The sequence below is a fragment of the Sturnus vulgaris genome, chromosome 7 (genome assembly GCF_052056855.1).
Source record: "Sturnus vulgaris isolate bStuVul1 chromosome 7, bStuVul1.hap1, whole genome shotgun sequence".
In the NCBI taxonomy this organism is placed as follows: domain Eukaryota; kingdom Metazoa; phylum Chordata; class Aves; order Passeriformes; family Sturnidae; genus Sturnus; species Sturnus vulgaris.
Window position 1 is genome coordinate 16,988,756 of NC_142249.1, and position 16,643 is coordinate 17,005,398.

General features: G+C 39.0%; 2 protein-coding genes across 6 annotated transcripts in view; one reads left to right on the forward strand and one right to left on the reverse strand.

Moving 5' to 3' along the window:
• The first annotated feature begins 6 nt into the window (after positions 1 to 6).
• Positions 7 to 6,923, forward strand: LOC106855525 (alpha-aspartyl dipeptidase-like). The gene is made up of 8 exons (XM_014880269.2): positions 7 to 172; positions 254 to 342; positions 1,396 to 1,470; positions 2,013 to 2,092; positions 3,402 to 3,575; positions 4,964 to 5,023; positions 5,786 to 5,868; positions 6,396 to 6,923. The coding sequence occupies exons 1-8, from the start codon at positions 72 to 74 to the stop codon at positions 6,472 to 6,474; spliced, it is 741 nt and encodes a 246-aa protein (XP_014735755.1). The 5' UTR covers positions 7 to 71; the 3' UTR covers positions 6,475 to 6,923.
• Positions 6,912 to 16,643, reverse strand: part of NBEAL1 (neurobeachin like 1) — a 79,723-nt gene continuing 69,991 nt past the window's right edge. For 3 of the 5 annotated variants that reach the window (XM_088167924.1, XM_088167921.1, XM_088167922.1), the window contains one exon: positions 6,912 to 16,112. In XM_088167924.1, coding sequence (XP_088024050.1) covers positions 15,839 to 16,112 — 274 coding nt within the window. In that variant the 3' untranslated portion in view covers positions 6,912 to 15,838. The remainder of the gene's footprint in view (positions 16,113 to 16,643) is intronic. The other 2 variants (XM_088167925.1, XM_088167923.1) reach the window with 1 other exon arrangement.

Below are 16,643 nucleotides of genomic sequence, written 5' to 3' on the forward strand. Positions count from 1 at the left end.
CCGGCGGGGCAGGAAGGGGCGGACCGGGCTGGGCTGGGAGCACGGCTCAGCACGGCTCGGCTCGGCTCGGCATGGGGGGCCCGCGGCGCCTGCTGCTCATCTCCAACTCCACCCTGCACGGAGGGGGGTACCTGGGCCACTGCCAGCAGCACATCCAGAGCTTCCTCGGGCAGTAAGCGCCGTGCAGGGCTGCGGGAGCGCGCCCGGCCCCGCCTCCGCCGCGCCGACCGCTCTCTCCCCTCTCTTCTGCCAGGAAGGTGAAGCGGGTGCTGTTCATCCCCTACGCCCTGCACGACCGCGACGCCTACGCCCGCACGGCCAGGGAGAAGTTTGAAAGCCTGGGTAAGGCCGGCCCGGGTCTGCGGCCACGCCGGCTGTGCCGGGGCTGCACCGGACACGGGGAGCAGGGTGCGGGCACGACCGGGCACAGCGCTGCAGCCCGCGGTGCCACGGGCTGGGCTGGGCTGCTACGGTACGGGCAGCAAGCAGCACGGCTTGGGCATGGAAGGAGATGTTTTAGAGGCCTCCAGAAGAAATCCTGCTGCAAACACTTCTACCCACTCCAGGGAGGAAGATTTTATCCCTAACTATGAAGTGGCATCTTTTTATCCTTCTTAATCACATGAGGGAACATTTCTTCCCATATATCTTAAAACTCTACTCAAGCCGCGCAGTCACTGGTGTTCAGTGAAGACCATTACTGAGACATCAAGGACCCAGATAGTTCCATGATGGACAGCAGCTGAACTTTGCTTGGAGCAAAGATCTCTGCAGAGCAGCCTACAGCAAGCCCTCCACCTAGTATCTATCACTGTTAAGGGTAACTTTGGACCTGTTAGTGTAGTAATAATCTGTACTCACTTCCCTGGGCAGCACACTTTGCTCCTTGACTTGCAGGAAGATTGCTGCTATCAAATGCCCATGTTCTTCTGTCTCTCTTGACACTTCTGTACTCAGTGAACCCCAGCAAGGCAAATCTACCAAAGTTAGACATTTTAACAGAAAAAATACTCAGATCAGGTATTTGCACAAACAATATTAGAATCAACACATCCTGCACAGCCATCTGAGGACCAGTAGCTTTTTCCTTATTTTCTAGTTACCTGGTAATGCTCAGCAGGATATTGTGCCTTGGCTTGCACCTGCTGAGTGAAATGCTCTGCTCCTACACACTGAGTGCATATATCCACAAAACAAGCATTTCCTTTTGTACAGCTTGATGCTGAAGCCCTGCACTAATATAGGATGTACACTGTTTTACATTGTACAGTTCTCTAAAATTTCCCTGGTTGAGACATTTGGCTCAGGGTTGGAGGAGGTGGATAGGGAGGAACTGAACATTTCACATTCTTCCACCAAACTGTCATGGCAAAGGTAAATACTTTTTCATTAAAGGTTATGGGCTGGACAGCATTCATGAATCTTGTGATCCAGTGGAAGCTGTAAGAAAATCTGAAGCAATATTTATTGGTAAGTTTTACTTCTTACTCCCCAGTGAAGGTTTATATAGGGCACTGGATTAGTTCTGCTCAGAGGTAGCAGTGAAGACCAACAATTAAGCAGTTAAGCACAGTAATTAGAAACCACAGAGGACAGTACTTTGGAGCCCTATGACCCTAAATTTAGTGGTGGGCTGGGAAGTAGATTTATTGATGGAACTTCATCCCCAGTAAATTTCAAATTATTTTGAACAGTGCTTCAGTGTAAAAACATGATCATAACAGCTGTATCATCACTTTAGCAAGCCCAAGAAGTTCTAGTCCTCATATCATGGCCCTGGGTGTTGGAAGAGAGGCCACTGTCAGACAGTGGCAGCCTTACAAGGATGATTCAGGGCATGCCCATGGCCTGCCCAGTGCCCATTCTTCTGAAGCTTCTGGTTTTACTGCTTCTCAAAGCAGGATACTGCCCTGAATAGAGCAGAGAACTCATTGTGTCTTCCAAGTTTGTAAAGGCTTCAATTAAAACTGATGGTGAAAGCATGTTAAATAAGCTGAACTTTCTTTCTGCAGGAGGTGGGAACACATTCCGTCTCCTGAAAGCTCTTTATGACAACAGTCTGATACATGAGATCAGGAAGAGAGTGCTTGAGGTAAAACTACCGTTTCTGGCAGGATCTCATGTATGAACTTTTGTTTAGACAAATCCAAGCTGATTTTGCACTTTTGTCTCTATTAAAATGTTGAGCCATCTCAAACAACCTGGTGAACTGAAAACCGTGACCAAATAAGGCTGTTATTGAGTCATTCAAAAGACTTAAGGTCAGCAGTCTGTCTTCCTAGAGCAGTTTTCTAGATGCTGGATTGAAAGACCTTGGGATATATAATGCTACATAGAATCCTAGAAGTAAGTCCCTCAAAATACCAGTCAAAAGACTAGTGCAGGATTTAACCTATGTCCAGAAACCCTGTTTTTCAGCTTGAGATTCCCACTTCATATCTTGTTGATATAGATGTGTTCATGTTGCAGGTTGTCTGCTAATAAACTGGTGATAAAGTTGTATCCATACGTGCCTTTTAAACAGTGTCCTGTTGATGTTGAAAATGATCTAATTTTTGTATCTCTTTGGAACTGAGAGGTGTGAGTGCCATTAAGCCCCTCTGGACAGCAGCACCAGTCTAGCTGGTGAATCTCATAAGGCACAGCAAAGATACACCATCTCTAGAAGAGAACAGAAGCAAGGTGTTCCTTAGCAATGTGGAATTGCAAATGACTTTATGCAGATTTATACAAGCCACAGTAAAGCCAGCTGTCAAGAATAAAGTTTAGCTAGACTTTTCTTAATATATAGAAATTCAACATCTCTTATGGGAATGAAAGCCAGAAAATGTCCAAATACCAGTTAAGTCTGGATAACTGCTTGGTTGTATTACCACCAGTTGTCTCAAAACAGCTCTATTTTTACAAATTATTCAGCATTACCTGTATACTTGCATATTTGTGTGGTATTCTTCCATATACAGCATAGTACCCAGCACTAAACAGTGCTAAACTGGTCATAGTACTGGTAAGTTGATGCTATGACAACACTGCACTGAGCTTCCAATGGTCTGCTCTCTTCAGAAGCTAGTTAGTTAAAAGCCAGTTCAGATATTTCCTGTAACTGCAATAGAGGCAAGTCTCTCCTCCTAACAGCAAAGTCCAACATGCACTGACAGCCTGGTAAGTTCTCTCTTGGGAGGTCAGAGTTGAGTACAAGGCAGGCAGCAGTTAGTTCTCTGACACAGAGAAGCTACTGACCACCTCAGAACCTGAATTCCTGTTCTGCTTTTCACCTGCAAAGTTAGCGGTGAGATGTCTATATCTGATCTGAATGATGGTCTCTGAGATTGCTAGAAGATACTATAAAATTGAGTTCCTAGTTTTGATACTGCAGACTGATCATTGGTTTTGTCTTTCAGGATGGGATTCCTTATATGGGATCCAGTGCAGGAACCAATGTTGCTACCATCAGCATCAATACCACCAATGACATGCCAATTGTTTATCCACCTTCCCTGAAGGCTCTAGGATTAGTTCCTTTTAATATTAACCCCCACTACCTGGACCCAGATGTTAAAAGAACTCACATGGGTGTAAGTAAAGCACACTAGAACTAACACAGTAACCAGGGTGTGGAGGAGTAAAAATAGTGTGCATTTTTGAGGCCTTACAAAGCTACAATATATCAAACAGCTGCTCCCCAGAAAAACTGGAAATACCAATGAAGGCAGTAACACTTTGCTTCTTCCTAAAACTTAACTTTGCTTGGGAAGAGGAGTTGGCAACAGTATTACTGAACAAAGTGTTTTTCACAAACCGAAGCTCTGCAATGTCTGAAATACAGTTGAAACGCTTGGTATCTGGCATGGAATAGAAGACTTTAAAAAAAAAAAAGATAAGCCTAAAGTTTTAAGATGCAAAGCACTGTGGTTCTGGAAAATTCTGTCTTACCTGCTGCTTGGGAAGACCTAACTTAAACATAGATTAAGAGGCTTAAATATCTGAAGGTCTTCTGACCTTCAGGGAGATCTTGAGATTCATAGAGTTGTGTAAGAAGATACCTGGGCACTCGTGTCCTTGCAGGAAGCACAGCCTGTAATGCCCAGTACTGAGCAAGCACATGCACTAGCATAGCTGAAAGAAAAACACTTCAGCCATCAAGCATAAAGACAGATTGCCATACACTGGGGAGGAGCTCCTTCTTGAACAGCATGTCAGCTAATTCCTGGGAACAATCTGTGTGGTGCATCTTTTAACAACCTAAATACTTTCCTCTTTGTAATCAAAATTCCATGGTTAGAGGAAGTAACAAGAATTAGGGAACAATGAGGAACAGTGGATATGGGTGTGCTTCCAGAATTTAGATGAAGTTGCAGGTAGTGATTTAATCAGCTTGTCACTAGATAAGCAGGAAGTTCTTTCCCTATAAATAACTTCTGCTCTTTCTCTCAGAGGAGGCTGGAAGCTCTGTGCTGTACCAAGTCCCTGCTGTGTTCCTGTGTTTTTCTTTACTGTTGCTCAGTTCAACAGTAAAGCTCAGGAAACATGACAGAGCTGTTGACAAAAGGAAATCCTTCAGTGTAATACCTACTTGAAGACAAACAAGCAAATACTTAATCACTAAAAATCCATGATTCACTACTCTATTTCACAAAGGTGGCACCTCAGGCATTTGCTTCTACCACCTTCCTGCACACAGAGATAGTACAAATTAAAAAAAGAGCAATTGAGTAGAAGTAAGTTTTAAGGCTTTTCTGGGTTGGGATTGTGTAAGTTCTGTTTGATCAACCTGCAGTAAATTGCTGCTAGTGCTGAAGGGTAAAACACATACCTATTTAGAGTCAATCCTGCCATCCCATTCTGCTTGAGGGGAAGTGCCTGCTTTGTTTAATGTTATGAAATTGTTTGATGTCATATCACCTGAATAGCTCCAAGTCCTACCTTATGGCCTGGGAAGTTAAATCTATGCTCGTTATTGCAGGAGACAAGAGAGGAAAGAATCCGTCAGTATCACGAAGAACCAAACACCCCTCCAGTTCTGGTGAGTAGCAGTTCTCCATCAGGAGGCTGTAGCATAATAAACATTGTAAATGCATTCATGATAGCTCTCAGTGTGGCTTCCCCACCTGTCAAGATTACAGAACCATGGCTTGGAATGCTAGTAGTATTCTTGTTAAGAGCTTCAGCCTTGGATATTACTCATTGTAGAAAATGGGTTAGGGCCAATGAAATGTATACTCCTGTTAGTGTTGCTCAACACCATTTTAGGCAGCTCTGATCTTCCCAGGCACTGGCCACCATATACTGTGTGTTGGGGGTGGTGTGCATGCAGATGGTACAAAACTCCCCTTAATCTTTTTGCAGATATTCTTAACCTGAATCTCTGTAATACAGTTTGTGAATTTGCACATTCAGTAGTGTATATGTAATTTCATTATGTCTGTCTGGAAAGTGGGACCTCTGCATTTCCTGTCCCAGTGTTTGATCTTGTAGTATAAAGTTTGTGCACTAACAAACCCAGCTGACTATTGCTTGGCCCAAACTCGATCTAAGAATAATTGTGGGAAAAAACAGTTTCCTCACCTCCTTAATAGTTTCTCCTTTAAGAGAGAAAACTGAAATAAACAAGAAAGTCAACTTCTAAAACAAGGTAACTCACCTAATTTTGTCTTAACCTCTTTGTTAGGTAAGCAAGAAGGTTTAGTCTGTAGTCATGGTGGCACTAAGACTGGCCTGCTTGTGACAAGCATTCTACCCTTTCACATAGCTTGAAAATCACTTTAAATGTTTCCACCTCCACCAGGGCTTGCGGGAAGGTACAATGCTGTTAGTGGAAGGAGATAAAGCCACGCTGCAAGGAGTGACAGGAGCACGTCTGTTTTTGAGGTAAATGCTTCACTTGAATTGATATCCTTCAGACAGAAAGGAAGAGAGGCTTCTATTAGACTCCTGGCACATGCTGCCTGTCCCCCACAGCAGAAGTTACTTAATCCTTTGGTTCCATTTCTCTTTGGGGAAAATGTGAGTATTGTTTAATGCTCCAAAGGACCCAGCAGTATGACAGTACTTTAAAGGATGTCTAATCCAGTGTGTGCTTTGGCATTCCATCCATTGGTGCTTATGTTTCCAAATTCTAGTTAACTTTCACAGAAAGAGCCTCAATAGTCAGCTCCTTTAACGAAAGCCAGGGAAATACCAGTTTGGCCCTAATGCACTGAATTCCAGAACAAGGGAATCCAGCTAGAATTAGATGGACTTTATCTAAAATGCATGTTACATGATGTAGGCAAAGAAGTGAGTCAAAAATTTGCTTGTACAGAGTAAGGGTGCCTTGATCCATCCCTAGTAACAGATAGAAGCAGAGTAGCCCCACCTCCCATTAAAGCTTACAGCATGGTTTGTCTTGTTTGCAGGGGTAAGAAACCAACTGAACATGAGCCTGGAACAGATTTCAGTTTCCTCCTGACTGACAGCAATCTCCTGAATCCATAGCCTTCCATATTCTGCAGGAAAAGTTACTATATGGGGAAGACAATGAGGAAGAAGATGCTTATAGTCCCAGGGTGGGTGGTGAATCTCAGCTTTATAAATTAAGATAAATATGCATTATAGAAATAAATATAAATATGCATTAGTGGGCTCTTATCCTCACCCCGATGCATGTTTCAGACATCTCATTCCCAGCAAAAAGACTTTTTATTGCAGTACTTGGCTAATCATAGCTATTCAAAGCTTGAAGGGGCCTGTACATTCATGTATTCACTTTGATTCCTTCCCCACCAAAAAACAAAAGTTGCCTTAACACAATTAAGACAGGACACTGAGTCAGCTGTTCCCACTGCCTACTTTTACCTGCTAAATTAAAGAATTGTTCATTCAGTGTACTCCCACACTTAATTTAATTTTTGTGCTATTAATAAAGGGAGAAGTTTTGCATTCAATTACTTTTATTTGCTTCAGACTCATGTTAAATATATACAATGCTAATTATATACAAAAGTGTGCATGTTAAAAATTTTCAGGTTACAAACTTGCAAATCCTAGAAAAGTGCAAAATTTTAAAACGTCTTCCACCATGCTGTACAGGAAAAAAAAAATCTATCATTAGCCAATATACACACTCTTAAAACATATTGATCAAAACAAAGTAAGACATACAGTATACTCTTAAAGCACCCAGAGGGAAAAAGATATTGCACAGAAGACAGACAGCAAGTTCATTACAGTGCCTGAAGGCTCATTTCTGAAAGTAGTTATTTCCAACACTCCTCAGACTTAACATTTAACTCTTTTAAAAGGCATTTTTTGGCATTTAAAGATCCATTTGTAATCACATAATTGCACAATCTGTAAGAATTATCAGAAGATATGGTTAACTGTTGCTGTAAGGCCTTTGCTTCCACCTCCAATTAGCTTCAGTAAAAATTCATCAGGCAAACTGAGTAGCATCACAGTTTCCATCAAAACACTGACCAAAGGGAGATAAGTCTCACATGCAGCATTTCTCTAATCTCATACTAAGTTGCTCCTGCAGGATCAGAATATGTATTGCAAATTTGTCTTGAATTCTTTTTTCTCCTCATGGCTTTCTTTAAGAAACAGCTCACAGCTGCATATGACTGAAGTAGTACTGTCAGGTGCAAGACAAATTTATTTTAAAGCTATTTCAAGGCAGAATATATGGCTCCCTTGAGAGGAAAATACTGACTAAATAGGAAGCTAAATAAATAAGTAGCCTTCAACTTCAGTTAGATCTATGATATATATGGCTGGATGTTTTATATTCCAATCTCAAAACGCTTTAGCAGCTTTAAACCATAATCTATACTGACAATCATACTTCTGGGACAGAAGATGTGTGATGAAATTAGCACAGACCTAAACTCTGGAAATACCTGCCAAATTTCTCAAGTCCACTGGACAAAACTGAGAAGAACACATACAGAACGAACTCTACCAAAAATAAGTGAAACATTTATTTTATTTGGGCTACTTAGGATAGATGAACTAGGTAACTAAAAGAAAGACACACCAGTCTTCTTCCACAGATGCACAGCAAAAAGGTGAGTTAAAAATGAACAAAGGCTACCTTGGACTAAACACTGCAAGCAGTTCCTCACATATAGGGTGTTCAAGACTGCAGTAAGGTAAATGGCACTCGACTGAAATGCAGAGCATGCTATGGTGCCACTTGGAGGTCTTTTTACATTCAGGCATCTGATATCTGTAACACTGAAGAAGGGAACAATAGCATTTTACCAACTTTAAAATATATTTTTTAATGCAGTAGCTTTTTAGATGTGCTTACAAGGGCAATTTAGTAATAATAAGATTGGATTATTGGAATGGAAGGAAAGACATCTTCCAAACACTTCAGTTGACTCTAACACTGGCATACAATGAGCCCACATGTATATGATACCATGGAAACTTCTCTCCCCAAAAGGAGACTACCAACACGTGTCATGTTTGCAGCCAAAACCAACACAGCTTCTAAGCCAGAAAGCATAAAACGACCTAGAAATCACTGAAGCACATGCTTGAATTTCCATTCAAATAAATATAACCCTATGCAGTGGTTTCACATAAGTATTTATTAGATCAAGCCCTAGGCTCACACTAGGATATGCATTTGTATGTGCACGCTTCTTTTTTTGTAATTCTTTGAAAGGGAAAAAAATATTCCCAGCACCTCGGCTCAGCATTTAACATAGCAAGGTGCCTTTAGCAGTGGAAGACAGGAATGTTTCAGGTGACAATACAGAGCAAGTGTCTGCAGAGACTCTCAATATAGGAGCAAAAGGAGGTTGACATCTCTACACCTCCTTGTCGCTCTAAAGCTCCCTACCCTTCTAAAATCTGTATATAGATACCCATTTTCAACTAAATACATGTACACAGTAAAAGCTCTGTGCAGCATTTGGTTCTTTACTTATATTTTCTAATTATTTTGTTAATTAAGATTGGGAAAGGTTTGCAAAGGAAACAGGGACGAGGAAAACATGGTTTAGGGAAGTGAGGTATACAGCTCCCATGGACTAAAGCAGATGTTACCTAATCTGTGCATTACAAAAATAAATTTATCATTCCTGCAGGACTATTTTAAATAATTTTTCCAGTGCAGAAATGTAGTTCTTTGCACTCATTTAAAGGACAAAGAAATACAACTTTCAAGGGGATCCTTATAAGATAGCCAATTGACTTGGCCATTTAAAGCCTGTGAAGACTGATAAACTTGTTTTGTGATAACGTGCATGATCTAAGGTATGCCAGAGAGGAAAAAGCTTGTTTATATCAATGTTACAGATTAGCAAAACAATTGTAATATGATTACAATATGGATTCCAATGTGGGTGAGTTTGGGTTTTTTTGGAGGGAAAAATGTGGGGGTTGGGAGAGGTTTCGTTTGTTTTGTTGGTTTAGGTTTTTTCTTTTTTTGCTCTTTTTAATATCAAACAATCAATTATTTTCTTAAGAAAATCTAATTTCCACACGGTGTATTAACCATCTGGACAAATACAGTTACTTAAGGACTGGGATTATTATGTTGTGCTGGTAAGGTCCATGGATGATGGAAGATGTGGTTTCTAGCCTATGAGTGAGTAATGGACAAGAATATTGGTACAGAAAAATCTGCCTAAGTCAGATGATAACTTGAAGAGCATTTCACTTTCTGTATGCTCACACAGTTCAAACCCAGACTAGATGGGATTCTTCACTATAGCTAAAAAGAGAACTAAAAATACTATCAAGAATATAAGTAAATTGATTTAGAGAAATTTAACAAACATTTTACTTGAAATAAAGGAGACATGTCTTCTAAATATCCTTTGGTATGCAAGTTCAAAACTGTGCTACGAAGTTAATACTGCTAACTACTTGATCTCATTTATATACAGGTATGAAAAGTAGGTCAGTTTTCAGTTTCTTTTAGATATATATATTTACACTCCTACTTACTTATCTTCAAAGGTAAGCATATGTTGAACTTTGATAAATATTATTAGAGTTGTTCCAAAAATTAAACATATGAAGATATCACAAAGAAGATCCTGACAAATGTAGTGCTATGAAAAAAATGTCACTTAAGACTTGTTTGTTCTAAATTCCTCATTTGAATCCTCTCATCTCAAAACTTTACTTTTTACACTTAAACAAATCTTTGATCACAACCAAAGGAGAATCTTATTTCACCAATACTACCTGAAAAACAAAATGGGATCCTAAGCTTTACTGACTTGAGGAAATCAAAGAATTATGAAAGTCAGTTCACCAATTCACAGCGCACTGCATAATAGGCTGCAATTCAACTGTCCCAAACACCTAATCTGAAAAGTTATTTCCCATTTTTAAACATTACTGTATACTTTTTATGCAAATAAGTTAAACTGAAAGAAACAACATACCAGCTAATGCTCACACTTTTGATTTGTCTTTTATTTAAAGCTGGTTTTAAAGAGAGACAAAGTGCAGATCTTCAAAGCTATGGAGGTCCTTCCAGATGGCCTCTGGCAAGGATGCCAAGCATGTTCCACCCCTAAAGACCAGGCAGAAGATCCAAAGGCCACGGATGTTGCCATTCTACCTGGGGCATAAAGCAGCATCTCGGAGCTCACCTGCCCCCTCCTCATTCTGCTGCTCCTGCTTTGTACTAAGCACACACTAGCCTTGAGTTTGAGAGCCCAAGAACTGTCCACATTTAAACCTGTCCCAGGTATTTGTGATGATCACCCAGTGCTTGTGATGGACTAAAATTATGGTATTCAAATGTCAAAAGGTCTTCATCATAAACTACTTCAATTATTGCAACATATTTTACTTAAGCTGACACACTGTATTTAGTACTCTTTAATATTTAACTACTAAAAATGTTAATTTAACTTTTGTATAAACGTACCTAACCCACAATAGGATGTTTTCAAATGCATATACAAACCCCTCTGTGCAACTGACAAGCAGAAAACTGTGCTCCCACCAAACACTACTTAAGACTCATCTCCCTTTTCCCACTTGATTCTCATAGTCTAAAGCATGATCATTTCCTGCCCCCTTCCCCTGCAAATAAACACTTAGCCTTGTCTATGCATTTAAACATACATATAAAACCCATCAATTCAATGCCCCAACGGAGTTTTTTCAATCTCCCATAACACAGAAAGATCTCACATTCTGAGCTGAAATACTTCTAAACTACTCTCCAAAGAGTTTCCCTGAAAGCCCTTCTTCATGAAATCATAATGGACAAACATACTTCACATTCTCATGAACAAATTTAATACTTCCGCAGTATCCTTAGTATTCTTACTGGATAGGTGATTGATTAAAAATAGTATTTTTCATTTCTCTATAGCTTATTTGAAAATACAGGATGTGGGTTAACTTACTTTTTTTTTTTTTTTTTTACATACATGGAGTATGAAAAAACCCACACCACTCTACTTTTGGAAGTTTAATCCTCTCTTGGCAAGTGACTCAGGAAAATAATTCTTATTTTCTCCTAACTTTCCAGACAATCCAGTCTGTCACAGTGATTAGGCAGAATATTGCAACTATGCATAGACCCACTTGTTCACTAATCTGATTTATTACTTCATTTACAAAAGTTAAGAAAATGCAACACAGCTTTCTTTACAAAGTACACCGATCAGCCATCAAGAGGGATTTTTTTTCCAGTAAAGAAAGTGAGGAGGAAAAATCAGTTTGAATGAGACTAACGTAACTTGTAAAGATGATCCTTTAGTAGGGTAAGGAGGTATTATTATTTCTGTAAAGCTAATAAATATTGTGCTTAAAGTTTATGAAATAAGATTATACATTATGTTCCTCAGGTAGTTCAACAACTCCCCAGCCACAGGGAATATCTGATAACATTTATGAGAGATACAACACACATTCATTTCAATAAATAAATAAAAAATAACAAGAAAAGCAATGATAGAGGAAAGAAAGGGAGACCCAAAAGGGAACATAGTAGCTAACAATCAATTACACCTGCCTTGTATCTGTGCTCCCCTCACCCCATGGGATTTGCTTCTTTTAATACATACATGAATATACATATATACACACACACATATATACACATACACACACACCTTTGCACGCTGATCTGGAAATTCGTATTTTCCCTCAGCACCCAGCTTTTCTAACAGTATAGAGTTGATAATTTCAATCATTAACATTAGAAAAATATCAGATTGATAGGAAAACGCACACCCTTCTATCATCATGTATTGCTAAACAAACAAAAGAATCAGTAATGGCTTCTCCAGAAGATAGTAAGCAATTTGATACAGCACACATAAGGATCTGGTATTTTCTTTTACCAGGTCTTAAATGCACTTTGAAAATGGATATATCGTTTGTTTTTCCCCTGCTTATTTTTACAGAAAAAAGAAATATGGCTAACAACTGGTTTGGTGAACACCAAGCCAAGAAACAAACAGGTGCTATTTTTAATTGAATTGTGCTGCAATGTTACATAATGATTCTGCAGTGGAAATTTATCTTTTGTTTGCAGGAGTTGCCTTACTAATGAAGCAGATTGATATTTGACCAATATAGATAATGGGTCTTCCTAGGTATTTCTGCAAGATGTTAAATATATAATGGGATTTCTTGGTGTATGTCTTAAGTTTACTTAACAATATAAATAATTTTCAGCAGCAATATTTCCTACCTCCTTCAGCTCCTTCACCACCTCCAACTCTTTTGAAGTTACTCATGTCTGTACTTAAAACAATTTCTGATAAAGTAGTGCAACACAGATGTTCCTTGCAGAACAGCCTAAAACTGGAACTACACAAAAGAGAGCAATAGCCATTTACACAAACAAACTGCAATAAAGGTCATTAGGCTAACAAATGTATTGAGAAGACTGGAACCATCATCTATCTAATTCTGAATCCAACCATTGCAACTACCAGAGTTTGAATTTACTGGGGAATAACAGTGCTGTCAAAGCAAAGCCAAATATCTTGTTTGTTATCAAGGAGCATCTGGCCCTACTTAGCTTTAAATCAAGTCTTATTACTTAAATTGAATTAGTAATCTGGAGGTTTGGAGACTTGTGGGGGAATTGTTTGGGTGTTTTTAGCCCTCCCAAAACACAGTTTTAGCAGCTGTTGAGAGAGGGACTTTGCTGTGAACAAGTGAACACAGTTAAGGACAAATATGCAAGCAAGCTAACTTGCTTGATGAGTACATATGCTTACTACTGTACCTCTATCAGGTTCTTCATCAACAGACTTCAGAATCAAAGCCCTAGTTACATATTTATACATTTAAAGTGACCAAAAGATTAAATGTTTTTCTGGAATCCATGAGAGAAGGTAGAAGCAGCAATCACTTGGAATCTTGAGTGTTATATTCAGTCTCTCCTGATGAAATCTGGCTGAGCCGTTTGCTTGATCCCCACAGCTTTCGGGAAAGCTGACCTGAGCGCATCTGTTTGAAAGTAATTCAGAGAAACAAAAGGAGGGGGAAGGGATAAGGTGGATAAATTAAAAAGGAATTCAGACACTGAATCTGGTGAAATGCAGACATGACAATGTACTGCATAAACAAAATATACCAACAAAAATTACTTGAAAATAAACTAAAAGTTACACTTAGGGATGATTCCTGGGACTGACAAAAAACAAGACACAAAACACTAGCCACAGTCTTCTCTGATTTTGAACAGTTAAAGGGATATTACCCACTAATGTGTACTTATATGCTTAACCTACTTCAAACGGCTTAGAAAGAGTACTTAGATTGCTATTTTGGTAGGAAAGGAAAAGAAAAGGTGAATGCCAAGCAAAAATGAACTAAATGAGAAGAAAGGTAATTTTATTTTAGAGATTCCAAACAGAAATTGCTAGAAGAGGGAAAAAAAAATAGCCAAGATGCAGGACAGTGATAGCAGAACAAAGGAAAAAGAGAAAGGTTATCTCCTGGTGTCAAACCTATACAGTCTTCCAAAGATCCTGGGTGAGGTGTTCAGAGGAATGTTTCAAGCAGAAGTAATTCATAGTGAGTATTCCATAGGATAAGATGGATAACAAGCAACCAGAGGCCATATTAAATCCAGCATCTGGTAGGTCTGCAATCTGACAACAGTTTATAAGAAACTCTTAATTACCTAAGCACAAGGTTGATAATTGGCCAGTAGTGATCAGCCTGGCAGCTGATTAAGTTCTGAAATTCCTTGCAGTTCAATAAATAAGATCCATGCCTTTATAAGTTTGAGAACAGCTCCTCACAGTTACTACTACAAATGTAACCTGCTTCAGAGCAGCAGTGTTCCAGAAAAGGCACAGCACTGACCAGGATTAACACTAACAAGTGATAATTGCCAAGACTTCTGCAACATCCAAAACAGCTGAGTAATTGTTAAAAATTCAAAGGGTTTCTTATACTCCATATTAGATACTGTCAGTGCAGAAACACTAAGGGCCAATCCTAATACCAAGCAGCATTTCACTTTTTGCACATTAAAGCAAGTCCATGCTAAAGATCCAATCCTGTTCTAAGGATCAGTATCACTGAAAGCCAGAACTACAACAGTGTCTTCTGTATATGGATAAAGTTCCAGGAATTAACACATTCCTTCCAAACTAAAAACAAGTCATTCAACAAATGAACACCCCACATACAGACACTCTTCAAATATATTGATTGATGCCATTATAGAAAACTAGAAAATCTGGGACATAATGTTGCTCCTTATATGTTTGTGTTTTTTTAAAAAAAAATCTATTTACACAGATATTAAGCTTGCATATCATCTGAACTGTAAACAGAAAATCCTGGAAAAAAAGTAATTGGAAAGCGTAAAAGGAATCCAGTCTTTGAAACAACACTTTCTGCATAGTTAGAAAAATAGATGTGATTAAAAAATGAAAATAAGAAACCAAAAAGCCTTCAGTCTAATGATACACACACATTTCAGCCAACAAAAGATCTTTTCTATGGAATAGGAAGCTTAGAAGTGACAGTGACTTTAAAACTGCTGTTACAACCATATGTTTAACCACATAATAATCAGCTCTTTTTCAATTCTACAATAGAAAACTGGAAGTCAGTGGAAACCTCCTCTCCACATCCAGTGCAAGCAAAATCAGACTACTATTGTGTGAAGCCTTTTTCCAATATTAAACTATGTATCTCCTAGCAAAAGCATTCAAAAATACTGACAAATAAAGTTGCTCTGTTTTCACATTTAAAATATAAAATTGAATTAATACACACTTTTCTGGCATGTACTAAAGATCATGCAAAAGTGATAATCACATTTTCAAATAAATACATAGCAGCACAATAGAGATTGAGTTATAAAGATAAGCAGTTTTAAGTTAACTCAAGTACTTTGAAAGTCATGACAAAAAGTAATTAAAGCAAAAACTACATTTTGCAAAAGAAAACTTTGGCATATCTATTTGATAGATGGATGCTCTGTAATTGATATTGAATATGCAGGACCAACAAGTTTATATTCACCATATGGAGCACAGGCATACAGAGATGAGAACCTACAGAAGTGATTCCCTGTGCATTGCCATTAGAGACTCTCAACAGAAAGAAGTAATACCCTTTTCCCCAATGTCAGTCAGTGCATATTAAAAGATATCTGATAGAAACCATTAAAAAAATAAAGAAAGTAGCTTGTTCTCTTTCATTTCCAATTTTCTTCTGGAAAATTATTTCATCAAGAAGAGGCTGGCAACACTATCCTGTTCAGAAAAGATTAGCTATTATGACTTATTCAGATGTGAGGATAAAGTCTGGAAGTTAGTCCAGCTGAGTTTCCCATCTGTGATCCCTATATACCTCTGATTCTTAATCAGAACTTTCAGTAGAGCAGTCTCAAAAGTTATTTGTTTCCCACTGAAAACTGAAACTTGCTCTTAAATTTACCCTGCCACAGAGGAGACCTCTTGCTCAACTGGAAAGCAGAAATAAGTGAACTTCCCACTGTTCGGTAGAAAAAGTTCTTGATGGTGGGTTTTACCTCTGCTGGCTTGCCAACACCAACGATAATCAACTTGCCATCCTCCAAGCCAACAAGGATGTGGCTGTACTCTTTGGTGACAGAAATGCAATGGATTGGCAGTCTCATGGCCAAGGGAGAGATGCTCAGACTCAGGCTGAAAGGAACAAAAGTCACAGAGAGAAAGTATATCACGTATTTGCTTGCACATACTGCAAAGAATCACATGCAGGTGAAATTGCTGTCCACAGGCTGCACTATAAAACACAGTTTCTCAAGGATATAATTTGCAGTTTCAATTATCTAATTCTATCCTAAAAATCTAATTGTATCCCAAAATAGAGCTTCAATGAGAAGAAGAGATGTGGATGGGTTAAGTCAGTAAGCTAAGGCATTTTCACTGAAGAACAGTGACATTAGTTTCACAGTTGCCTAAGTGACAAACATCCCTCCCATTCTGAGGAGCAGTGGAGCTCTACAGAGCTAAGCAGTAAGTGGAGCTTAAAACTCAGTGCAGAACTACATGAGGCTTGATCCTGCAGTTGCTGAGCTCCCTGTGATCAGTCAGGGGACCAGCACAGTTTGCAAACTGACAATTCCTCCTGTCAGTTCCAGGTGTTTAATTTGGATAAATGTCTGGGAAGAAAGATCTGTTACAACCTCTCGTTTTATTTTTCTCCATATCTTA